This window comes from Pollachius pollachius (genome assembly GCF_949987615.1).
Source record: "Pollachius pollachius genome assembly, chromosome: 7".
Lineage (NCBI taxonomy): Eukaryota > Metazoa > Chordata > Actinopteri > Gadiformes > Gadidae > Pollachius > Pollachius pollachius.
In genome coordinates, this window is record NC_136940.1 from 15,512,521 (window position 1) to 15,538,868 (window position 26,348).

General features: G+C 43.6%; 1 protein-coding gene across 8 annotated transcripts in view; it reads left to right on the top strand.

The window, feature by feature from the left end:
- usp24 (ubiquitin specific peptidase 24) overlaps positions 1-26,348 on the top strand; it is a 50,490-nt gene that overhangs the window by 13,453 nt on the left and 10,689 nt on the right. Inside the window, exons 11-55 of one of the 8 annotated variants that reach the window (XM_079740115.1) lie at positions 2,432-2,546; positions 2,728-2,831; positions 3,164-3,271; positions 3,362-3,457; positions 3,611-3,772; positions 4,540-4,632; positions 5,256-5,363; positions 7,183-7,332; positions 8,123-8,254; positions 8,676-8,787; positions 10,045-10,121; positions 10,429-10,569; positions 10,720-10,773; positions 10,866-11,002; positions 11,219-11,285; positions 11,403-11,513; positions 11,606-11,704; positions 11,901-12,074; positions 12,314-12,399; positions 12,863-12,971; positions 13,337-13,492; positions 14,968-15,065; positions 15,312-15,407; positions 15,545-15,767; positions 16,391-16,553; positions 16,774-16,935; positions 17,328-17,398; positions 17,881-18,041; positions 18,486-18,547; positions 18,754-18,945; positions 19,049-19,163; positions 19,288-19,432; positions 19,781-19,900; positions 20,002-20,127; positions 20,460-20,558; positions 20,683-20,765; positions 21,018-21,159; positions 21,637-21,756; positions 21,990-22,204; positions 22,958-23,082; positions 23,283-23,424; positions 23,688-23,717; positions 23,936-24,086; positions 25,185-25,280; positions 25,378-25,481. In XM_079740115.1, the coding sequence (XP_079596241.1) occupies positions 2,432-2,546; positions 2,728-2,831; positions 3,164-3,271; positions 3,362-3,457; positions 3,611-3,772; positions 4,540-4,632; positions 5,256-5,363; positions 7,183-7,332; positions 8,123-8,254; positions 8,676-8,787; positions 10,045-10,121; positions 10,429-10,569; positions 10,720-10,773; positions 10,866-11,002; positions 11,219-11,285; positions 11,403-11,513; positions 11,606-11,704; positions 11,901-12,074; positions 12,314-12,399; positions 12,863-12,971; positions 13,337-13,492; positions 14,968-15,065; positions 15,312-15,407; positions 15,545-15,767; positions 16,391-16,553; positions 16,774-16,935; positions 17,328-17,398; positions 17,881-18,041; positions 18,486-18,547; positions 18,754-18,945; positions 19,049-19,163; positions 19,288-19,432; positions 19,781-19,900; positions 20,002-20,127; positions 20,460-20,558; positions 20,683-20,765; positions 21,018-21,159; positions 21,637-21,756; positions 21,990-22,204; positions 22,958-23,082; positions 23,283-23,424; positions 23,688-23,717; positions 23,936-24,086; positions 25,185-25,280; positions 25,378-25,481 (5,432 nt within the window). The remainder of the gene's footprint in view (positions 1-2,431; positions 2,547-2,727; positions 2,832-3,163; positions 3,272-3,361; positions 3,458-3,610; positions 3,773-4,539; positions 4,633-5,255; positions 5,364-7,182; positions 7,333-8,122; positions 8,255-8,675; positions 8,788-10,044; positions 10,122-10,428; positions 10,570-10,719; positions 10,774-10,865; positions 11,003-11,218; positions 11,286-11,402; positions 11,514-11,605; positions 11,705-11,900; positions 12,075-12,313; positions 12,400-12,862; positions 12,972-13,336; positions 13,493-14,967; positions 15,066-15,311; positions 15,408-15,544; positions 15,768-16,390; positions 16,554-16,773; positions 16,936-17,327; positions 17,399-17,880; positions 18,042-18,485; positions 18,548-18,753; positions 18,946-19,048; positions 19,164-19,287; positions 19,433-19,780; positions 19,901-20,001; positions 20,128-20,459; positions 20,559-20,682; positions 20,766-21,017; positions 21,160-21,636; positions 21,757-21,989; positions 22,205-22,957; positions 23,083-23,282; positions 23,425-23,687; positions 23,718-23,935; positions 24,087-25,184; positions 25,281-25,377; positions 25,482-26,348) is intronic. The other 7 variants (XM_079740116.1, XM_079740117.1, XM_079740118.1 and 4 more) reach the window with 7 other exon arrangements.

The window sequence follows — 26,348 nt, forward strand, 5'->3', positions numbered from 1 at the left end:
TATAGGGGCTTGTACATGATGGGAATTGTTGTTGTTGATCCTCCGCCATATTGAGAGGACTTGATTTAGAACTTAAATCCTAAATCAACGTAAATATACTGATACATTGACTAATGAAAACGTTGTTTTGCCACATCACGCTTGAGAAACGCTGTGGCACTTAATAACGCAACCATGTTTTCCCATGAGGACATTTCAATTCATTTCACAATGAAATATTGGACAAAGACCCAAAAAATCTACGACTCAGTGTTGAGTGGAGCTTAACAAATGGCAGTATGCTCAGTCTTTATCTGTAGTAAAGAAGAGACCCCTAGGTGAGAAAGCAGGGAACTCTATTCTTTAGTCTGCTGACCAGTAGGAGGACATGGAATATGAATCTTTGAAACTGTATTACTTCCCTCCTTTGATGTAAGGATTATTGATCGACCGATATATCGGCCGGCCGATATTATCGGCCGATAATCGCGTTTTTTACGTGTATCGGTATCGGCCGATATTTTTTTCAGTATCTGCCTTTTTTTTTTTTTTTTTCCTTCGGCATGATTTACAGACCGTTCAATAAACAGTTCATTTTTTTTTTCTACTGAGATATTGTAACATTTGTTATCATCATTGTGTCATTTTTATGATGGTAATTGAGGGAGGCTTAGCCTGGAAATCCAGACCCACATCTAGAACATTGTAGGGTCTGGCAACGAGTAATGAAAATGGCCCAACTCGAGGGGCCGCACCAAGCATGCATTTGAAAATATCAGAAGAATACAAGGGGTGACGTATCCAGACCAGTGGAGCTAACCAATAGATAAGACTATTGCCGTATCCGGTCGGTAAAACAGCAACGCTTTTGGCCCGCCTATATTGATACATCACAAGTATACACGAGTATATTGCTCGTTCCAAGAGTGACTCGCTGAGCAAATTCAAATTGTGCTCTCGCGAGAACTCTGGATTTCCAGGGTATTATCGGCTCCAAATATCGGCTCAAGAAAATCGGTATCGGTTATCGGCTAAGGCTGATGAAAATATATCAGTATCGGCCCTAAAAAATCCATATCGGTCGATCCCTAGTAAGGATTTAGCGTTTGTGGGGGGCTCTTTGAAATTGTTTGGGACTCACCCGGTTATAGACGAAACTGGTGTATGCATAAATTCAAGCAACTTTTGTTTGCTTCTTTGCATTTAGAAGTCTTATCTGTCCCAGATGCTATGTATGAAATAAAATGGAATTATTATAGCAATGTGTATTATATTAACCAACAGGTTATATACGCTGCTGTAGGCAAGCTCCACAAGCTGTAAAGAGAGCGCAGGCAATTTTTTTAAATTATACATCTAAAAAAGAAACTTGCTCCCTGCCTAAGTTTCTCTGCTATTCTGAAGTTTTGCATTTAAGTACCTGTGTCAGAGGTTAGCTATATGTGTTTGACAGGCAAGATGAATTCCCCGAATCAATAATAGAAGAGGTGGCCTGATGGTCGGAAATTGGTGGGAACGGTCTAAATGCTTGATTGGGTTATACAGCAGAGTCAACTAGAAATAGATAGATAGATAGATAGATAGATAGATAGATAGATAGATAGATAGATAGATAGATAGATAGATAGATAGTTAGTTAGATTCTGACATTTCATGAACTAATACCAGCTCCAACATATGACACTCAAATTATAGCTCCTAGATCATCTAGGAAAGCGAAAAATGTTTTCTTCAGCACATTCTAATGTGCTGACGTGTTTATCGCTTTATTATGGAGTACTTCTTGCAGACTTTAAAGACATTAGCGTACGCAGAAAACACATCACAACAGTTAGTGATGAGGCACTCTCCCATCTACCCACCCACGCTTGTGAAAATAGTTCTCTCCATCGGTACACGTTATGCCTGTTCTGCTCAATTGTATGCTGGTGCATTTATTTGATAAGCTGAAACGCATCATTTACAAGTTTAACATTTAGAAACACTACATTCTCTTGAATGGATTTAGAGGTGGCAGTTTTGTCATGTTCAAATGTTAATACTGTGCGTAATCAGAGAGACTGGGTCTCTCCGTCTCCACAAAGGCCGACCACTATTTGAATTCACAGCTGAAATATATCAGTAACCCTACAGTTGTATCGCCTTAGCCTATATTAACAGTAACAGGCTAACACTATCTCATATTTTATGTCAGGTTGAATGCAGATGATGCAAGATGTCTCACAGTGTGATAAGTGAATTTGTTTGTAGAGGAGGTCGGTCATTTAGCAGGCACCTTGCCTAGCTGACAGCTGTTGGACATCCTTTTTGGTCCCTCTCGTTTGATTGCTCATTACCTGCGCTTTGACGGCCTATCCCATTCTAAGCAATGTCATGGTTAAAATTGCTAAAATATAGCATGGCTTCAGAGTTAGTGCACTGATCTTTGTGTATTTTGATTTCTCTCTACCAGGTGACAAAGCTTATTGAGGAGAGCACAGTGTCTAAAACTGTTAAAAATGCCATTGACACAGACAAACTGCTGGATTGGCTCGTGGAGAACTCTGTTCTGTCAATAGCACTGGAGGGTAAGGGCTGCTCAACCAAACAAGTGTTTATCCAAGCACTTGGCTCTATTCCTTTTTAAACTTCCCTTTTGAATTCCCGGTTTGGTGCTTACCTCTCTTGGAAAATGCAATTAGAATGTAATTATGCATCAGAAAATAACATTGGCAGCTTTAAAGATGTTGTCTCTGTGTACCGTTTCAGGTAACATAGACCAGGCGCAGTACTGTGAAAGAATAAAGGGAATTATCGAACTCCTGGGCAGTAAACTCTCTATGGATGAACTTTCAAAGATCTGGAGAATCCAAGTAAGTAGCTCATTGCACACCAACCCTCACTAATAATATGACCCTTTTATATAAGACCACCATGTAGGTATAATTATCACATTGTGCTTTCAATAAAAAGACAGCAGGTAAAAGTGTGTGTGTGTGTGTGTGTGTGTGTGTGTGTGTGTGTGTGTGTGTGTGTGTGTGTGTGTGTGTGTGTGTTAAGCATACTGGCCATTAGACGGTCAGTTCACAGTAGGGAGTGAAGTGATGGAAGAGCTCAAATATGTTGACAGTATTAAATGTGCCTGTACATATTTGATGGTTTGCTGTGTATTTGATCTCTTGCTCATCTGATTGAATGATTCCAGGCCGGCCAGTCTTCAACGGTGATTGAGAACATCCACACCATCATCGCCGCTGCTGCCGTCAAGTTCAACTTCGATCAGCTCAGCCACCTCTTTGTTCTCATACAGAAGGTCTGTGCTCCATGCCGCAACTGCCATTTCACCGTTGGTCCATTTGGAGATATGATGAGTGTTTTTATTAATTGTCTGTGTGTGTCTCAGAGTTGGGAGGTGGAGAGCGACCGCGTCAGACAAAAACTGCTCAGTCTGATTGGACGGATCGGCCGAGAGGCTCGGTCTGAGGCTACAACAGGAAAGGTACGTCCCTCAAATTGGAGTGTGTGTGTGCGTGCGCGCTAGGTTGGAACACAATGTACGCTTGGTTGCTACAGTTAATAATGAAGTTAGCCACTTTGCTTTGAAGTTAGCTATTGGTGCTTGTAAAGTTCAACTGTATGTGTGTGTTTGGAGGTGTTGGAAGTTCTGTGGGAGCTGGCCCACCTCCCCACCCTGCCCACCAGTCTGGTTCAGCAGGCGTCTGAGGAGCACCTGGGGATCCTGAGCGACGCTTACGCTGTCAAGGAGACCATCAAGCGGAGTTACATCATCAAGTGCATTGAGGACATTAAGAAGGTGTGACATACACACACAGACACAGATTTCTAAAAAAAAATCTTGAGCTGTTTACTTATTTGAGAATCAAAAATAAATGGACTTTACCCGGTTTAGCTTGGTCACCATAGTTATTAAAGCTCATGATTTTTAATAACTGTTTATATCAAGAAGTGATGCTTTGAACCGCCAACTCTTTCAAGAACCATTTCAAACAAAAGTGCTTTATGAAGTTGCTATCCTAATTTGGGACTTTTATTGGAAAAATATATAATAAGTGAACTAACCCTAACCCGATTTTGAAGGGGACATGACAGACCATTCAGTCACAATCAAGCCCCACGCTCTCCTCTAGTCCTGGCCATCTAAAGTATGGTTGCGCTTTGTTAAGCTGCACAAGCATGAAAGTGAAACTTAATAGAAACGATAACGTGGGAACCAAAACCGAAAAATGATGATCAAACGATGCCCAACCCTAATCTGAAGTGTCGTTCCAACTTAACACATCAATAAACCTCCACTTCAAGGCATTTTAATTTGTGACCTCTGCTTGTGTGGTGGTTTGTTGGAATGTAACCCTGACTAATTCAACACATGCTTTAACGTTCATTCACAGAAACACAGTAGAAGAATCTTCTCTCCGCACTGCTATTCCCTTCCTTTCTCCCTCCCTCCCTCTCGGAACACATATTCGTAAACTACCTTGTTTGCATCCTGTTAACTGAATGTTCATAGGGCCAGACGTGATGTTCTCATGCACCCAGCTCAAACAAGGTTTACTTTCCTAGCTTCAGATTCAGGAGGAGAGTAAAGGCAGCGAGTCGCAAAGTTCATTTCTTACTGGTTCTTGGGGCAAGCGGAAAGCTAACACATCAGTCAAAGTAAGAAAAGCCCCCCTTTTAATAATAATATTAATATAATTATACACATACTGAGCTGCCTTTAAACAATCCAATCAGCTCTTCCAATCTCACTGCTTCACCATAGCCAACCAATCTTGGAGCAGTGCCTGATCACAAAAGGAATGTCATTGGGCACAGGGTGATTGTATTTATATATAGTATTTAACCTGTGGGTGTGGATGCGTGTGCAAGTGTGGTTGGGTGGGTGTGCGTGTGTGTATGATTTAATCTCAAGCTCTTTAAACTAATCGGGTCACTGGCTTTCGACTGCACTGGGTGGTTGATCTTGGTTTTGGTTGAGGGTGTTCAATAATTTATCTTCCGCTGAGTTCCATGGGAAGGTCTATGGAGGCCCATCAGGACTGTAGATGTCCAGGGTTTGGCAAAGGTTTGTTTTGGTAATAGAAACGTAAACAAGCAAACAACCAAAGACTAAATCATAACTTCCCTGTGTTGTCTTAAAGACTTATTTTAAGTTTTGCCAAACCCTTCCAATTTATGTCTGATTGTGCCCTTCACCATGTGTGTGCTTTCTAACTTATTCTGTACAAAGGCAGCCACAGGCTTTAGTCCATGTGTTGACATGAGTGTGCGTGTGTCAGGCTTCTCAACAGAGCAGTCCTCAGGCGGTTTGGGTTGTCCCTGCTCTTCGGCAGCTCCACGAGATTACACGCTCCTTCATCAAGCAGACCTATCAGAAGCAGGACAAGGTAACACACTCCCCCTTGCTCTATGTGGCTGTGTTTTTGATTTAGCTTACTTGTTCCACCATGCAGTATTCCTTGCATAGTGTATCGCAGTGTGTTTAACCTGTGTTACGAGTACCAATGGGGCTTTGCAGGTGGTACCTGAGATTTTGTTCTTGATATAGACACATTTTAAAATATTTGTGAAAAACTGTATTGAAGATTGTGGCTGAGATGTGTTAAATGAACTGCGTACACAACTGACAAAGCCGCAGCACAACTGCCAATGCTGCAACACAACTGCCAACACCACAACACAAATGAAGAAACCACAACTTTATGGAAGTGAGCCTGAAGGGATGTGGACTACATTTACATTTAGGGCATTTAGCAGACGTTTTTATCCAAAGCGACTTACAATAAGTGCATTTGTTACAATAAGTACATTTGTCATAAGAAGTGAAACAATATATATCTGTCGGTACAGTAAAGATGTTCATAGAACCAAGTGCAAGTATTACAATCGCTAGGCTAACCCATTCCCCGTGTAAAGCAATGATAGCAGCTACTGTAGATGCTACACAATTAAGTACCTTGAATAAGTGCAATGTACAAGTGCCAGGACATACAACATTCAATGGTGGCTGTGCATTGGTTTCTATGCAGAGTCGAGGTGAACTCTGAACAGGTGAGTTTTGAGTCTTTTGTGGAAGCTGGTGAGCGACTCTGCGATCCTGACATCGGTAGGGAGCTCGTTCCACCACTGAGGTCCCAAAACAAAGAAAAGTTGTGACTTCGCTGATCGACCTTTGCTTGCTCTTAGCGATGGCGGTACCAGACGTCCAGCTGAGGTAGTTGAGCGGAGGGATTGAGCTGGGGTGTGTGGCTTTACTAATGCTTGGAGGTAGGCAGGGGCAGTTCCATCGACTGCCTTGTATGCCAGTACCATCATCTTGAATCTGATGCGAGCTATTACAGGGAGCCAGTGGAGGTCTCGGAAGAGGGGGGTTACATGTGAGAACTTTGGTAGGTTGAACACGAGGCGCGCTGCCGCATTCTGGATGCGCTGCAAGGTTTTAATCGCCTGAGGCAGGGAGTCCAGCCAGGAGCGGGTTGCAGTAGTCGAGGCGGGAGATGACCAGTGATTGGACTAGAAGCTGAGCTGCTTCCCTTGTGAGGAAGGGCCGGATCCTGCGGATGTTGTAAAGTGCAAATTATGACACAAATTACGAAACAAGCTAACTATTATTATAAACCCATACATTATAGAATGTGGAAAGGGATGAAATAAATAATCTACAATCTATCTAATCTTGTTGGTTGAATCAAAAAAATGGGTTTACATTTTAATCTGGAATACTACTTCTCAAACGGGCAAGAAGTTTCCTGTTCCAGATGTGTAGGCAATGAAAGACCGACAGCAATAATAGTCAGCCCGTTCCATGGTCTCTGTCCTTTGATGCTCACTAATTTATAACTTGCTTGTGACTCTTCTTGGCCACTGTAATAATCGTCTTTTTTGAGTAATTCAAAACTATGGTCGCTTTATGCATCTCATCAAATGTTTTCCATTATAATGTTTTCACTTGATTTGTGTTTGCTTGTACACACTGGGAGCTTGAGCAGACTTTTTTTTTTTTCGCTGTTTCCCACTGTCTTTCTTGTTTGTAATTCTTTCATATAAATCCATATAAAGATCGTCATATAAGATCGTGACCCACTGGTATAAAGTTCATTATTCAGGTAATAAGTAAGACAATAATAATGTGCTGGAAATCCATCGGCCCGTTGTGTATTGATTGCATATATAAGTCCTTCTCCTCCTCCTCCCCCTCCTTCACAGAGCATCATCCAGGACCTGAAGAAGAACTTTGAGATCGTCAAGCTGATCACAGGCTCCCTGGTGTGCTGCCACCGGCTGGCCGTCACTGCTGCCGGGAACAACGGCCTGTCCAGCAGCACCCTGGTGGACGGACGCTACACCTATCAGGAGGTCCGTCTGACACACACACACACACACACACACACACACACACACACACACACACACACACACACACACACACACACACACACACACACACACACACACACACACACACACACACACACACACACACCATTAGTGAAGAGCTGCGTCAGGATGCAGACACGTTTCCAATTTTTGCAGAGCCACCTGCATTTAATCTTCCACATCATATTAACGTGTGTAAGTGGGCAATATAGCATTTCCTTCGACAAATATGCAAGGACGAGCAAATCCTGAAACGGAAATGCAGGAAGAGTTTGCTCCATTGTAGATATGTTGAAAAATCTATATATCCATAACAAATAACAAATAATACATTCACATTTTAATAATTTAGTAATAATTAGGTTGCAAAATTATTCATATGTGCTGCTGAAAAGAAGTTGCTGAATCACAACCAAATTATATTAGTGTTGGTCTTGCCAGGTTGGTTCATTTTATTATTGTGTCTGGCGGTTGGATATAAAACACAACAGAACCACCCTGCTCGGCCAATCACTGATAACTTGCTGTGAAGAATCGCAGAGAAGGGCGATGCATTGCTAAGCTGTGGAAGGAGATGTCCTCCTCCCATTCGTAAAAGTCATTGACCTGCGACAGGAGTGTACGTTCTCTGAGTAGCGACATGGATCTTTGCATGCATGATGGAGAAGTGTGATTTGGGCATGAATCAACACTGCAATTAATTACAAACATGAACAAGCTTTGAAAAGGAAACACACAGCTATGTGTGTGATGATCTTCTGTGTTTTAGTACCTGGACGGCCACTTGCGTTTCCTGGCCTTCTTCCTTCAGGAGGCCAGCCTCTACCTGGTGTGGAACCGGGCCAAGGAGATCTGGGAGTGCCTGGTGTCCGGCCCTGATGTCTGTGAGCAGGACAGAGAGGTATACATGCTATGGGCGAGCATCAAACAGTCAGAAAAGATAGATAGAACAGAAAAGTTGAGATTCTGAAAACAACCCAAAAAAACGTACCATACTTCGGTGCTCCCTCACTGCATACTCATCTCTGTCAATGAAAAGTGTTGCATTCATGCACCTGTTACTGACCAAGATTGATTTCCCGATATGAGCCGGGAGTGGTCTCAAACATATATTGGCTCACACACAGACACAGACACACAGACAGAGAGAGAATGTACAGTACTTATGTACTGCTCAGACCCTCTTTGAACAAGGCCTTTCTCTCCAAGCCCCCCCAATACATTCTAGCCTAGAATGTATTTGGTGCTTGAACTGCAGTTTCAAGGTAATTGTTTACAATATGTCATGCATTGTAGTGATGTATATATAAATGGCTCCACAGATGTGTTTTGAGTGGTTCACCAAAGGCCAGCATGACCTGGAGAGTGATGTCCAGCAGCAGCTTTTTAAGGAGAAGATCCTAAAACTGGAGCCCTATGAGATCACCATGAATGGTGAGGTCCACTCTGTAGACTAGGGCTGTAACGATATGTGTATCGAAACCGAAATCGCGACACTCAAAGCCACGAACCTGTCTCACGGTGTGAGATGGCAGAAGCGCGACACGCCCTTTCTAACTCCCATTATCCTTCCAGTCCAGATCAAGCCACGTGATATGAGCTGTTAGTGCCAGGGTTTCCGTTGTCCGGTAATGGAACAATTAAATGTCAGACAAAATTGTATCCCTCCGGTCAAATTGTCCGATTGAAACTTGCTAATAATCTGTCTAAATAATAGTCTGCTGACACCGCTTCCCTTATCAATGCCGTAAGTCTGCGACGAGATGCCCTCGCTGTGATGACAGCGCTCCGTGGCTATGGAGGATTGCATTTCTCCATAGCCTGCAAAGTCTTCATATGCGATATGAACGACTTTATCCAGATCGGGCCAAGCGCGCAAAAATAGCCTGTGTGATCCATGTCTCTAGTGTTTTGTGTGCTTTGACCGGCAGTTGGTCTGCTTATAGGGCAGAATGAAGCAGCCACCGATTATTGACGTCCTTGGTACTTTATTCTACTGGACTTGTTAGTTTCTTCACTAGACACTCACACGCTACCGCCCGCTCTCCTCGCTCGTCCACTCACTCGCTGACGTCACTCACACACACAATGTTTAAGCTACATAGCCTAATAAGAAGCGATAATAGGATATTTGACTGAAAACAAAACCAATGCAGGTCACTTTGACCGGCACCGTTTTTTCTAGTGGGAACGCTGGTTAGTGCTACCAAACTATTCAAATGACTATTATTTATTTGACATTAATATTTTCAAATACGTAAGCCTAAACCACAAAACTAGTTGAGGGTTTTTGCCTACCTGCAAGCATCCTCCAACTGCAACCTTTGGTTATTTATTTATTCATTTTGCTATACTTTAATTGTATTCTTTCTGTTCAGTGTTCCAAATTATTTGTTATTAAATAAAATGCTTTTTAAATTTAAATAAATCATGGGATGTATCGAACCGTGGGTCAAAATTCGTGATACAAACCGAATCGTGAGTTGGTGTATCGTAACAGCCCTACTGTAGACGCACACCCCACGGGGCTATGTCATTAAATAACGTGAATAGGTCGCAAAAATACAAATTGAGTGTACATTGCATTTCAGCATTTCCACATTGTATGTGGAAAAAGACACGACAGCGACAGACATAGTTGAGCATGTCTTTCTAGCTAATTGTTTATTTTTGCATCCCTTGTTTTTCTAGGATTCAATCTCTTCAAAACCTTTTTTGAGAACGTCAACCTGTGTGACCATCGCCTGAAGCGCCAGGGAACGCAACTGGTCAGTTGTGTTTTAACATTCATTTTACTGCTTAATTTCATTTTTATTGATTTGGTTTTCATGGACTTAACAGAATACTTTTGAATAAATTATTTGAAACAAATAATGATTCTGTAGCTGACACATATTTCTTAACTAAGACATTGCTTGAAAACTTTATATATTTTTATTAATGTAATATTTTTTAATAAATGCTTATGTCTGTTATTGATGATAATGAAGTTGTATAACATTAATGTTGAACCACAATATGATGAATAATGTGGACTACTCAATGACAATGCTCTTGGTCACTATGTGAATCCAGTGTGTGGAGCGACTGGATCTGGTCGGGATGGATTTTATCTGGCGAATCGCCATGGAGACTCCAGATGAAGAGATCGCCAACGAGGCTATCCAGCTCATAATTACATACAGCTACACCAACCTTAACCCTAAAATGAAGAAGGTCAGTGTTATTCATCTGTGGCGTTCGGGGGCGGGGGGGGATTGGAATCGTGTGTCCAGCCTTCTATCTGTGGTTCTTAACTCGTGGACTTGCTTAACATGGGCTTGACACAGGTTTTCTAAATGTATTTTCTCATTTTCTGTCCCATAGGACTCTGTGTCTTTGCACAAGAAGTTCATAGCTGATTGTTACAAACGGCTCGAGGTAGGTCATTGTACCAAAGCTCTTAAAGGTTGGCCTGATACGATTTCAATATAAACACTTGATGATATTTCTAACGTTTCTCTTTCCCTCAGGCGGCAAGCTCTGCTCTTGGCGGGCCAACCTTGACACATGCTGTTACCAGGGCAACAAAGATGCTCACAGCCACCGCAATGCCTACGGTGGCCACCTCCGTGCAGTCTCCATCCAGGTACACAGTAGGCGGGTCTGGGTAGGAACATAAGATATTAAAAGCTCTATACTAACTGTCAGGAATATGTATCAAATATGGACAGGGCTCACCATGCTGAGTGAGAAAGCTTATTCCCTGCTGATGATTACTCCTTTATTGCAGAAGAATTCTACTAAAACATTGTACAGTGTGTTTTGTCTGACTGAATCATTGCATCCTTGATCTGCTGTATCATGTCGTTGTACTTCTGTGCAGGTCCACAAAGCTTGTGATCATTGAGAGACTGCTTCTTCTGGCGGAGCGATACGTCCTAACTATAGAGGTACGCTATAGGTCCATGTTGAAGACCGTCCTGTGTTGGGACTCTAATTCCTTTGTCTGGTTCTGGCAAACTCTTTGACGAGGTGACGCTTAACATGGGGCGGTGTTTCCTCCACAGGATCAGTACTCTGTCCCTCGCACTATCCTACCTCACGGCGCTTCGTTCAATGGCCACCCGGTGACCCTTCATGTCACCTACGAGTCCACCAAAGACACCTTCACCCTGGAGGTATGGCCCTCACTCACTCACACACACAACCTCAATGTCAGGCAGTGCGCACCGCAGGGAGGGGCTGTCCTCATGCTTTGTGATCCCCGCAGGCCCACAGTAATGAGACCATAGGGAGCGTCAGATGGAAGATCTCTGAGCACCTCAGCTGCCCTGTGGACAACGTCCAGATCTTTGCCAACGACAGCGTGGTAATTATTAGGATTCTTGTTGTTGTTATTGCTTTAGTTAATGTTAAAAAAAATACAATTTAATATTGGGTTACAGAGAAGGACAATAGTGTAAAAGTTAACAATAACATGACATTATGAACATAATGAAACTTGGCGCCACAACAAATTGCAAGGTGAAACAATAATACCAACCCCCTCACCCTCCTCTGTCCAGCTGACGATGAACCGGGACCAGAAGCTGCTCTCCCAGCTGGGCTTCAGCGACGAGCAGAGCCTAACGGTGAAGAGCTCCAGCACTGGCACACCCTCTGGCAGCTCAGAGTCCTCCACCTCGGCCTCCAGCAGCTCCAGCTCCGCCGTGTTCAACTCTGCCTACGCACTGGAGCAGGTACACACATCCATACAAACGCGCACATAGACACGGACACACACACACACAGACACACAGATACACACACACAGAGATGCAGGCTACCTTCAAGCACAAGGAGCTTTGTTGCAACGTCTCCCCCGGCTTTGTCATATAACTCTGCCATTAATTTTTATAAAGGCTTCAGTCGTGTGTGACAAACGACAAGAATTCCCTTTGGCTTTGTGTGAGTTTTGTTTGTGTTTTTCTGTCCAAAGGAGAAATCTCTGCCTGGAGTGGTGATGGCTTTGGTGTGCAACGTGTTTGAGATGCTTTACCAGCTGGCTAATCTGGATGAATCCAGGTGAGAGAACCACCCTACTTATGAATGCATCTGTTTTTGCCAAGAACAAGCTTGGCTGAGGGATGGTCATGAATTATAGCATTATTATCCTGATCTACCACGACTCAATCTCAGTTCTCTTACTACCTATGAGCTGTGTAGGACTACGTCAGTAGACAGTCTCCAAAACGAGAACAATAAGAACAGAGTTTTCAGATTAACAATTTGACAAAACAATATCTGAAACATGTAACAACATGGAAACGTATTTAACCCTCTTACTCCCCCCTCTCGCCGCTAAACCCATGAAACTGAAACGGTTGTTTCTCCCTCCCTATGGTCCCGCCCTCTCGCTTCCCAATTACGCTCATTTGGCGGACCGGTGGGAGTTGAGAACGCCTGGCAACAAGGGTATGAGTCAGCATAAGGATTGTGTGTGTGTGTGTGTGTGTGTGTGTGTGTGTGTGTGCTCACGCGCGCTCAGGATCACTCTGCGGGTGCGGAAGTTGCTGCTGCTAATACCAACAGACCCTGAGGTGCAGGATGCTTTGGACAACTTTGTTCCCAAAGAGTCCAGCGTCTGGAGTCACCAGGTACTTCCTTTCTGCCATCATGATTTTAGTTCTCTATCCCATCAGCCTATACGTCATCCATGTTGCTTTATCTGAGGAGATGGGGAATAACTTAAAATTCCCTTTTTTATATTGGTTGCGAGAGCATGGCCTCTGGATTGCTAATAAGAGAAAAGCAATGCATAATAATGATGATGATGACGTGGATAACAATAATAACCCTGTCTATAAACAATGAGGAACAGCTGTGCAGCTACAGAAACTCTGCTGCCTTTTCTTTATTTTCTTTTTTTAATCACAGCTGGATGTTGTATAACTTGTATAATGTCTCTCACTGCCCTCCTCCCCATGTCACGTGACCTCCTGTCTTGGTGTGTTCAATGCAGAAGACCCTCTTCACGCTGGGTCAGAGTGCAGGATCTCGCTCTCCATCCATGTCCTCCAAGCAGCAGCACCAGCCCAGTGCCGCCTCGATCCTCGAGTCGCTGTTCAGGTCCTCCGCTCCGGGCATGTCCACCTTCAGGGTGCTCTACAACCTTGAGGTATGCACACACACACACACACACACACACACACACACACACACACACACACACACACACACACACACACACACACACACACACACACACACACACACACACACACACACACACACACACACACACACACACACACACACACACACACACACACACCTCCAACAATGACACTTCAATGAAATTAATTCATTATTTTACAGAAACATCCTAAACATAACAGTTTCTGAGGTAACAAAACTTCCAAACGGCCTATTCAATTTGTCTTGGAGCTTGAAGGGTTAAATGAAAGAAACCCCTTCGGCAGCCTATAAGAATGCTGTTGGAAAATGCTAATTCATTGAGACCTCAAATGACAGTAAAATTGACATATCCTATCTTCTCTCTAAATGGGTGGGCTTTGTTATTGCTAACTTTATGACAAGGTCCGCCAGCTGTGACGGACACAAATCTAATAAACTGTATATTAGCCTATGATGCGGCATTTGGTTTACTTCACAACCGCTAGTGAGGAGGTAGGAGTTAATATGAAATCAAGACCCACCCCAGAACCAATATTGGTTATGAAAAACCAAAGCTCTTGAATTGATCAAAAGCTGTCGCGATCAACCAAGGACCAAAGGCTTTACTGTTGAGATTAGATTTGCTGCTGTCATGCATTTTTGCAACCCGTCTGTTGTCTATACATATGTCTATATATTCTACTAAAGTGCACGCACAGCTTGCAGTGCTTCCCCCAGCACTGTATGGTTAAGGCAGCCGCCTTAACAACAACAGGGTCCTGCCTTGACTACCAATGTGTAAAAATAAATAAATAATAATAATAATAATAATATATATGTATTATTTTTTTTTATATAAATATTTTTTAATTACTATGGATTAACAAAGTAGAAAACTCTCATAGGGAAAGAAAAAATACTTTCATCAGATATAAAAAATAAAGATAAATAATGCATTGGTAATACTGTTTACAACAATGGTCGTACCATAGGGTTAGCTTTTTGAATGGAATTGAAACCGAGGCAAAACCTCCCCCCACCCCGCTCCTTGACCACCTTGGCTAAGATATTTTCTGGGGGAAACGCTGGCTTATGTGATGATGTGATTATTTGTCAGGAGGATTTGCATTTCGCTTAAGAGGTAGCTGTTTTTAGCATACTAGCGGACTAGACTAGCGTATTCGCTTTTGTTTCAGAGCTGGAATTTGCATAGGTAACTTTTGCAGTAATAAAGAAAGCACACAGTAACTTTAGCTGGTGGTTTGGCTTTTTTGCGATGGGGGGGTTAGAGGGCAATGGTTTTATAGCGATAGTTTGCTAATGTCAAATTTACATGGTTTTATCAAAAAAAATCTTCCCTGCAGCCAAGTAATCTGTCTTTCAAGAAGATAGGACACTGGTTCCTTTCCTACACCTCCATGTTGTTGTTTTTGTTGTGGTTGAATCCGTCAGCTTATTCAATATCTCACACGCTAGGTGCTGAGCTCCAAGCTGATGCCCACATCTGACGATGAGATGGCCAAGACCAGTGTCAAGTCGTTCTGTGAGAACTTCCTCAAGGCTGGAGGCCTCAGGTAACCAAACAACCCATAGCAGCAACATATACTAGTCCCTATAACAATTATTCTATTTGAACCTTGGAGAAAAGTTCTTCAATGCAATACTGTTTGGTATTGAAGGTGATATTTCACAGTGTAATTCTGTGTAATAATCGGAGCAGCAATGCATTTGTAGCTGTATTTGTTCTTCTAATTGACTGCACGGGTGCACCAAGGACGATAAGAACAGCCCGAGTATATGTCCGCCTCTTATCCCTGCAGTCTGGTGGTGAACGTAATGCAGAGGGATTCCATCCCCTCAGAAGTGGACTATGAGACTAGACAAGGAGTCTACTCCATCTGTCTTCAGCTGGCCAGGTACCCAAACTTTTTATTAAATTGTTTAACATAATATAAGTTTTTAACTCATTCAAAAATATAACAGAACTTGCAGAGTTCAGCGTTGTGTCCTGATGGCCACATCTGTCCATTGAGCTGACAGTGTCTCTGGACAGGTTCCTCCTGGTGGGCCAGAGCATGCCTGCCTCATTGGACGACGACAACCTCAGGGACGGCGATGCGCTGTCGTCAAGGCCGTTCCGGAACGCGGGGCGGGCCGGCAGGCAGCTATCTCTATGCGGGACCCCAGAGAAATCCTCCTACAGGCAGATGTCCCTCTCTGAGCGCTCCTCGATTCGGGTGGAGGAGATCATCCCTGCAGCCCGAGTGGCCATCCAAGTACTTATAACACACTAGAGATGCACCGATTCCACCTTTTGTAGTGGAATCGGTACTTACATCGGTACTTGCCGATACCGAAGAGCCAGTGAACCAGCTGTTTCAGCGGAAATTCTTACACTTTCTGATATTGGGCTGACTTCTAAGAAAGAGCGGGATGTGTTAGCGCCATGGTTATGGCCCACAACAATTTTGTGATACTTTTGAGTACTTTCGTTGTATAGGAGCGAATTAATGAACAATGTTGTATATGCGCCATAGGCCCTTGGACGCGGGTATTAAATAAATATTTACCTTTGCGAACTTGCTGATGCCAAGTTCTTTGATAAGTTAACCTTAACTTGGAGTTGCCACAATTGTGTGAATGCTGATTTTGACACTTAGAAGTATACAAAAGATAATGACAACCGTGAATCAAAAACATAGCTTTCAACATTTGTTGTACATTTGGAAAGTAGGCCTGCTGACTGATTACAATTCAATCCTATTACCCCCGTCCCCCCACCACCAGAAAAATGGTACATTCTGCACCGGGAACACTGGAAATGGATATCGAAGAATTTTCTATATAATATGAGTGGTGAAGAATGAAAGGTGTCTAAATTGGTGTGTTTTGATCCTAGACAATGGAGGTGGGTGACTACACCTCCACTGTGGCCTGTTTCATGAGACTGACCTGGGCTGCTGCGGCTGGGCGACTAGACCTAGTGGGCAGCCCTCAGCCAATCAGAGACAGCCACAGTTCATTGCTCCCTCAGGGCATTCGCACCAGAGTGAGCAGCACAGGTAAGAGAGCCGCATCAAAGTGGAATTTAGTGGTCAGGTGTGGTTTTATTTCTCACTCGTATGTTTTAAATGTTTTTTCAGTTTCTTTTACTGTCAGCAGATGTCATGGCAGAACAAACATCCTGCAGATCAGGCTTCTACTGCTTATGCAGCCAAGATTATAGTTAATCACACACGGATCCAAGCGAATGATTTTCTTGGGCATGTTTACAATTTCCAGGAAGTAACTGCAGCTCCAGCAGCGAGGGCGAGGGCACTCCTACCGCATTGCATGCTGGGATATGCGTGAGACAACAGAGCGTCTCCATCAAAGACACCATCATCGCCCGGGAGGCTTTGTCACTTCTGGTGACTTGTCTGCAGCTCCGCTGCCAGCAGCTCTGTAAGACTACACACGCACACATAAACCCAAGTTGTTTTTTGGGCTATCAGCCATAAAGAATCCCTGTAGTTGATGTGTAGTGTATCGTTTTAAAATATATGCATTTCAATTTATTGCAGACTCTGAGATAGATTAGATTCACTGCAAATATGTGTCTGCACAAAGTACCAAAAAAAGCAGAAAGAAGTTCTATTTGTTCATTTGCAGCACTGCCCAGCAGAAAGAGGCCATTGGTTATTACATGGACATGCTTTGTTCTGCTACAGACAAGACGAGGCTCTGTGTTGTATCATTCCCTTGTATGTGCTAGTTTGTATAGCCGCAGTGTTGGCTGACCCTGTGCTCCAGGGCCAGCAGATCGTTGAGTGTGTGTTCTGTTTCTCCTCTGGCAGCATCTTTTTACAACCTGCCCTCTGTTAACGACTTCATCATCGACATCCTGCTGGGGTCCTCCAGCGGAGAGGTACTGAACCGCTTTGTTCCGTTTCTGAGAACAAATGTTTTGTATGGACTGGAGCTGGCCGTTGCTAGTGGCCTGAAGACATTGTGAAGTGTTTTTAAGATATCGGTAATGTCTATTTGCATAGTCTGTGCTTTGCTTGAGACAGTTGAATTTACGTAACACAATTTGAATGGGAAATAGAAATGGCACACTCTGAATGTCGCAACCAGATCATAATCTATTTAACAATGTCCATATTATGTATGCTTTTCCTTAGCAGTATAATATTATAATTTACAGACTACGCTTGGTGTAGTACAACGGCTTTCCACAGTTGGGCGGGGGGGGAGTACCAGAATAAAACGTATTAATAGCGGAAACATTTCCTTGATGGATTGGTTCATTTTACTCAAATTCTACTGTAGTTGAGCTATTTAGTGATGTTGTAAATAGCTGTAAAAAGGCTACTTAGTGCTGTTTTAACTTCTGGTGTCCACCTCCAGATCCGCCGGGTGGCCTGTGACCAGCTGTACACTCTGAGCCAGTCGGACACCTCAGGCTTACAGGAGGTGCAGAAGCCCAACCTGTTCCTGCTGACGGTGGTACTCAGCGCCCAGCTGCCCCTCTGGAGCCCAACGTCCGTCATGAGGGGAGTCAACCAGAGGTACCCGGCCCAAAAGAGTTACAGGGAGGCTTGACCAACAAGTCAGACTTTAGATTCAGCCTGTAAAGTCTGATGGCAGACAAGCTGAAATCCGGGTGAACAGATTTGCTATCTTTAGCTTCATATTAGTTTCGACCCGTCATGTTGTGGCTAACGGCCAACACAAACTCGGCCAGCATTAGTTTACTTTTCCCAGGGTAGCCAAGCTATAACCGAAGTTCTGCTACCGCATAGTAGGATCGCTTGATCTAAGATTATAGTTGCCAAGACTTGAGACTGGAAAGCTGGACCTATAATGCCTGTTGGGAATGTGTCTGCATTTTCATCGGGCCATTTAAATGGCTTTATTATTATGCCTTTCAGCTGAGGGGATGCATGAAGAATAGCCTTAATCCCTTCCTGACCTTCTTCCTAGTCTCTTGACGGTGTTTTTTTGTCCTGCAGATTACTTTCTCAGTGCACTGAATATTTTGAACTGAGGTGTCAGCTTCTGGACGACCTGACCAGTAAGTCTTAACGCAAATACACGCATGCCAAATCCCAGTTGTCGTTTATTTTGTGTTGATATGTTTGAAAGGGCAACGTCTATTTTCATCCACCAGATGTCAGTGTAGGATAATCTCTTTTCTAATTGTTATCCTTGCTTCCTTAACTATCTCTCCGTCTCTCCATCTTCTTCCCTCCCCGACCCTGCTCCGTCCCACTGTCCTAGGCTCTGAGATGGAGGCGTTGAAGTTGAGCGCGGCCAACATGCTGGAGGACGAGATCTCCTGGCTGGACAACTTTGAGCCCAGCTGGGGCTCCGAGATGGAGACCAGCGAGGCTGACAACATCCTGCAGGCAGGGCATCTCCGCCTCATCAAGACACTGCTCTCGCTCTGCGGCAAGGAGAAGGAACAGCTCGGTGAGCCCGCACCGACGCACACCCAATACATCTCTTACCTGCACAGTCTGCATGTAAACGACTTGTAAACTAATGCGATGACAACGTCGCCGTCTGCCAACAGGTCCGTCGCTGATTCAGCAGCTGTTGGATGACTTCCTGTTCCGTGCGTCACGCATCATTATCAACAGCTCTAACCCCACGCCCGCCCCCACCCCCAGCCATGACTTCCACCCAAAGTACACCTTGCTTTTATAGATTTGGATAATGTTTTGCCATTGTTTTTTTCGAAACAACTTGAAAAATAACATGATTAATAAGAACAAATTAATCTATACTGAACGCATGTGCTTGTGTGGGCAGGTGCAGCACCGCCAGCAGCAGGCTAGCAGCCTACGAGGTGCTGGTGATGTTGGCGGACAGCTCTCTGCCCAACCTGCAGCTGATCACCAAGGAGCTGCTGTCCATGCACCACACGCCAGACCCCTCCCTCAGCAAGGAGTTTGATGTGAGACTCGATAAGGGATTCTCAGGCTCATCTTTCAAAGGACCTTTTCCTATCACATATAGCTTACAAATGACATCAAACAGCTGAGGTTTGAAATATTATAATACAAGTATGATTGAGTTTATAATTAATACAAAATAGAATTAATGAATAATTAATAAAACATATTATAATAATAATATTAGAATAAAACAAATAATACGGATAACTATTTATTTTAATAGCATCTCAAATGTTTTAGCTGTACACCAATTCACCATCTTGCAAAGTCTTATTATTTATTGTAAAATATGCGCCAACGCCGTGTTCTCTTGCAATTTTGTGTGGCTGTGGTTTCCCTCCCTGCAGTACCTGCCCCCGGTCGACAGCCGCTCCGTATCTGGGTTTGTGGGGCTGAAGAACGGCGGAGCCACCTGCTACATGAACGCTGTGTTCCAGCAGCTCTACATGCAGCCTGGCCTGCCAGAGGTGCACGCACGCACAATCGCACACATGCTTCCCAATTAGTAATTGTCGTCAAAAGTGTTTTGTTAATATGCAACGTTAAAACTGTGTTACTTGGTCCCCAGGCGATCTTATCTATTGAGGACGACACCGAGCAGCCAGAGGAGAGCGTGTTCTGTCAAGTCCAGTCCCTGTTTGGTCACCTGATGGAGAGCAAGTTGCAGTACTACATCCCTGAGAACTTCTGGAAGGTGCGTCGCATCCTCACTAGCTCAAATCCTGCAGGCTTTCATTGTAATTGCTTGTTTGTTCCAAGATAACAGCTCTGCCTTTTTTTCTGTATTAAACCTCATGAAAATTTGTGTCTCTAGCCCAACACACAATTCCGGGGATTTAATTGTTGCAATGTGGTATAAATCGAAAGAGCTTCAAACAAAAAAGATGTTTCCTTTCTATTAATCATTTTTGGATACTGTTGATGATTAAAATGCTAAGGGTTTTCATATAAAGTTATAGCTGTGGTCCTCCTGACTCTCAAGGGGATGAACACATTGTGTGGTTATGTCTCCCTGGTCTGAGGCAGATCTTCAAGATGTGGAATAAGGAGTTGTACGTTCGGGAGCAACAGGATGCTTATGAGTTCTTCACCAGCCTAGTGGACCAGCTGGACGAACATCTCAAGGTGTCCCTCTCACTCACGCACTCTCTCACTCTGAACAACCCAATTGTCTTGTTGTATTTACCATTTCTTGTGCTTTAAAGTGTTGTCACTGACACAACCCATTACTAAAAATGTTCCCCAACAGAAAATAGGGCGGGAACAGCTGTTTAAAAACACCTTCCAGGGGATTTTCTCTGACCAAAAGATTTGTAAAGACTGTCCTCACCGGTAAGCCACAACCAGGATCTTGTCTTCCATGTTTTATACACTTACTTCTACGTGAATAATAAAAAGTGACAATCTCAAATATATCTGACTCGACATACATTTATTTACAGAAAAGACATTGAGATTACCACTTTAAACTTACATTGACATTATTAATTTCATAGTTCATATTAAATCCCACTCTAAAGGACCTTGCTTTCCTTCGTAAATACTTTACATTTTAAATTTATCCTTTGACCCTTGACATTACAGGTACGAGCGAGAAGAGACATTCATGGCCTTGAACCTGGGTGTGACCTCCTGCCAGAGTCTGGAGATCTCACTGGACCAGTTTGTCAGGGGGGAGGTGCTGGAAGGCAGCAATGCCTACTACTGTGAGAAATGCAAGGAGAAGGTGTGTGAGAAGTCTGCTAAATATTATAGTATACAAAGCTGTAGATAACGTTTGAGATTTGAAGACGGTGCTCTTTCTTGTAGAAGAATCGAGAGAGCAGAAGTGCGTCATTTTTAAACTAAACTTCCCATAAAGAACGTCCCTCCCTCCCTACGTTGCTCCGCCACGAGCACCTTTAACTTTCCAACTTGAAATGTTGATACTCCGGCGCAATACTAACTTAGCAATATCGTGCTGAAACGAAAAGAACATAAAAACTTACAGCTTTATATGGGGCCAAGAGGATTATTAGGTTTAATTCAAAGCCGAATTCTGGGTTCAAACCTGTAGGCTCCTCGTCAAGTTCTATTATTATTGAAGTATCAAATTAGGTGTGTGTGTGTGTGTGTGTGTGTGTGTGTGTGTGTGTGTGTGTGTGTGTGTGTGTGTGTGTGTGTGTGTGTGTGTGTGTGTGTGTGTGTGTGTGTGTAACTTCAGAGAACCACAGTGAAGCGGACGTGTATCAAGTCCCTGCCGAGTGTGCTCTGCATCCACCTCATGCGCTTTGGATTCGACTGGGAAAGCGGACGCTCCATAAAGTACGATGAGCAGATCAAGGTAGGATATGACTGGCACCTGCATTCACAGAGAATCATCACTTAGAGCTACCATCATTGTTCACTAGATGCAGCCTCATCACTGTTGAATAGATATAGCCTCATCATGTAGAGCTACCATCACTTTTCTATAGAAACAGCCTCATCACATCATTCAGAGTAATTTATTAACAAGTTGGATAACAATTAACTCGTTAATTGAGAGACCCCATCCCCTCCCCGTCTGTCCTTCAGTTCCCCTGGGTGTTGAACATGGAGCCCTACACGGTGTCCGGTATGGCACGCCAGGACTGCAGCGGGGAGGCTGCGGAGGGCCGCGGCGACGGGGCTGCCGGTGGCTCGCCCCGCAAGAAGGTAACCATATCGGAGAACTACGAGCTGGTGGGAGTTGTAGTCCACAGCGGCCAGGCGCACGCCGGACATTACTACTCCTTCATCAAAGACAGACGGTAAGACATGAAGGATAATTGGACCATCCGCCTCGCCTAAAGACTCAATTTACCAGTTCAATGTTTAACATTTGTTTTTTACGATTACTCAATAGTGTTTAAATGGGAATAATGCATAGGTTGGAACCAGTTGTTCTTTTTTTTCCAGTCAGCACAACTGTAGTATATCAAAGCAATTGAAATGTCTCATTAGCCAGTCTTCAGTCAGTTCTGTTCAAATGCCCTGGGCAACACTGAGCAAAGGCCCATTAAAGCTCTAACAGGCTTTATGGCCCAAGTTTCCCCTGGCACCCCACTGTACTTTATAGCGCTCTCAATCTGAGTGTAATGTAGGAGGCTAATAGCTGATAATTAGTGGAGCCAGTAGAGTCTTATTACCTTGGTTTTTCCACTCAGCTGTGCTAGAGTGTGGGGGCGCTCCCTGGGGCTCATTATACAGCGTTCAAGGGGTGGGGGTGGCGGAGTGGGGGCCCTGAAAGCTTCTCCAGATGTTGGGCCCCTCAAGGCAGAAACACTGAATGAAGACCTTGAATGCCTTGGAACCAGATAATCCATCACTGCCGCATTTACCACATCTCTCACTCGTTCTCTCACTCGCTCATTCACTTACTCACTCTTATTCTCAAAGTGTTATCGTGGACTGTTTATTATGGTCCTTATATACAAAGCTGTGTGTAAAGATTTGGTGCAGCCAACCGCCCTCTGCAGAGATGTATTGTGTATAGAGGTTAATTCAACACCATTCTCTTACAGGGGAGGCGCTCGCGGACGCTGGTACAAGTTCAATGACAACGTGGTCGAGGAGTTTGACATGAACGATGAAACCCTGGAGTACGAGTGCTTCGGAGGGGAGTATCGCCCCAAGGTCTACGACCAGTGTAAGCCCTCGGCGCACAAACGCGCCCCGATCAATCTAGCCAGGTCCTCTCCATAGGTTAACCATAACATTTAGCGTAGCTCTATAGAGTTTATGAATCATTCCTGACCATTTATTTTCAGTCAGTGTTTTATTTTTGCACGGTTGTTTTTGCATGTCTTTTGTATATGTATGGGTCTCTTTGTGTGTGTGTGTTCTCAGCCAACCCATACCCTGATGTGCGCCGGAGGTACTGGAACGCTTACATGCTGTTCTACCAGAGAATAAGTGACCAGAACTCTCCGGTCCTTCCCAAGAAAAGCAGGGTCAGCGTAATGAGACAGGAGGCCGAGGACCTCACTCTGTAAGTTTGTCCCCACAGACGTACACACTGTATACTGTAGGTCCCCATATAGACAAACTGCAGGTCCCCACATGATAAGTCACACCTTAACCTGTAGGTGACCACATAGACCCAACACATTTTCAATGAACCCAGATGAAATGTAATTCATAATCCCAGAAGGGTAATTCAGGGATATAGACAAACTCGAATAGACCCACATAGGCAAAAAAAAAGCATAACAAAGTATAAGAAAGTCCCCACTTCTCTCACTCTCTACACAGGCAAACGCAGGTTTCACATTCTCCACACAGGTAAATGCACACTTCACACTCCGTGTCCCCAAAAAGGAGACAAGCAACATCTGAGAAACACAGCTTACAGTACAAATGTCAAATGTAAAGTGTGTGACTAAACGTGATTCACGTGTTACATTTAATTTGATTTGCATGGTGTGTAACTCATGCTAATTTTTGGACTGTTAAGCTTGTCCCGTGGTAGCAACACATGTCTTTGTTGTTCTGCACTCTAGCTCCGCCCCCTCCTCTCCCGACGTCTCACCCCAGTCGTCCCCCCGCCCGCCCAGGGCAAACAACGACCGGCTCACCCTCCTCACCCGTCTGGTGAGGAAGGGGGAGAAGAAGGGTCTGTTTGTGGAGAAGATGCCGGCCAGTATCTACCAGGTACACTTTGGTTACTAAGAAAGCCTGCTGGAAGCCTTTCAGCAGGCCTGACCTAGTAAGGTAGACAGGTTGGAGAGCTACGGTGTAGTTCTGATTAAATGAATCAGTTAGTGCGAAGGTGCTCTTAGGTAGGCAAAAACATAGTTTCTAAAAAGATAAGCTGACCAAGTCACTCTTCTTTAAGTAAAAAAAAGCTTTATTAAATAGGCTTTCATAATAGAATTCTTAAAAAGTTGCCAAAATGTTTCGGCCATTGTTGGCCTTCATTAGGGCATGAATAATAAACAAGGTGTGTCGGCAGGTATTTCAAGTCATAGGTATTAGTAAACTCGCTCCAGCTGGAGTAGGCGGAGTCAACAGATTACTCATAATGCAGCTTAAATCATGTAATATGATCACAAAATACATACATATCCATGACAAACATAGAATGTATCCAGTGTTGAATAACAATCATAGCAATACAATCAAAATAATTTAAACAGTCACAAAGAGCTCATCAACTCTAAAGGAAGACCACCATTTCAATAGAATCATTCAATCCTGGGAATGCCATAGCATCTAGTTTATAGAGCCAGCGACTTTCTTTTTGGTTTATTGTTTCTTTTCACCCCTCCTAGAGGTAAGGGGCACATTATCAATCCCTATAGCTGTGAACAGTATGCCGTTGACATTATGCGCTTCTTCGAAGTGTCTTGTCATAGCATAATCACAGTTTCCTATTTTTGCGGCATACCTATGTTCAGCAAGGCGGTCTTGTTGCCGTCGCTCAGTACGCCCAACATAAAAAGCATCACACAGAGAGCATTCCAAAATATAAATAACATATGTAGTCTTACAATTTATGAGATGTTTAGTAGTGAATATAATTCTAACTACTGTGGAAGTATTCTGTTCGTTTTTACAGAGAAATTCCGTGGATGGATGACTCGTGGATGCTTGTGTTTTACGCTTGAGTAACCTTCTAGTTCAGATGTAAATTTTATGGAATCAATAGATGCAGTAGAAAAATTAAAATTGTGAATCGCTGTTTGTGAGTGATTCATCACTCTACCAGCCATATCAAACTGAAAATATATCAATGATTGTTGTGTGTAGATGGTACGAGACGAGAATCTGAAGTTCATGAGGAACCGCGACGTGTACAACAGCGACTACTTCAACTTCACACTATCCCTGGCCTCCGTCAACGCAGTGAGTGCTTCATGTACCTTACTGGTCCTGGTCTCTCCCTCGCTCCCTGCCCAGATTCACATCACCAGAGGAACTTGTGTGTGTGTGTGTGTTACAGACAAAACTCAAGCATCCCGACTACCAGGCCATGGCAAAAGAGAGTCTCCAGTTGTCTGTCCATTTCCTCTTCCACACGTACCTGCACACCAAAAAAAAGCTCAGGTACATGCACATACGCACAAGTCCATAGCTAAAACAGGGTTTCTGCGGGGTTGTTAAAGGTATTAAAAGGTAGTAAATGAAATTAGCCCAAATTAAGGCCATTAAAAAGTAATAAACGTCATCTGACGAGGTATTAAATTTCCAACAAGGCCTATGAGTTTTTCAATGTTTGTAATTTACGTGCAGGCCTATCTCCTAAAATTGCTAAAACTTGCGTCGATTTATTTTTATGTTGCGAGTAGGACCTGAGTGATATCAATGATGTCACGTGGTGCGTGCACTAAAACAAACTGGATATACCCGGATGGCTTGCTGCCAGGGCCGGCGCTCGGCATAGGCGATCGCCTAGGGCAGCAAATGCGTTGGGGGCGCCCTCTGGTGGCGCCCTTAATTAGTCAACTTAAATATACAAAACAAACGGCGGGGGGGGGGGGGGGGCGCGGGAGCAATTGCTAGGGCGCCCCGAAACCGTCACCGTAGTACGCAGGACAATGCAATAAGGGGGCCGAATTTTGAATTATAAATATGTACAATTCTAACGTTAGCTCTATGGCTTATAGCTCAGTGGACTTGAATACCTCTCGTTGCCAAGTCGTAGCTAAGGTCCGTCCTATTTATGTGAAAAACTTTATATTTGGATTGTAAAACGCATGAAAATATAAATGAATGATCTTAATTTCTTTTCTTTGGCAAGTGACCATGGTATAAGCGGGATAATGCCCTTTGAGGAATCAAAAACATGTTTTATCGATCGTAATTAAAGGGGACTACTTTTTGAGGGAGATGAACTCAAACAGAGTATACATTTAATAAGCATGCAATACGAATAAGAAAAATAATAATTATTAAAGTATTTTAATTGTTTTA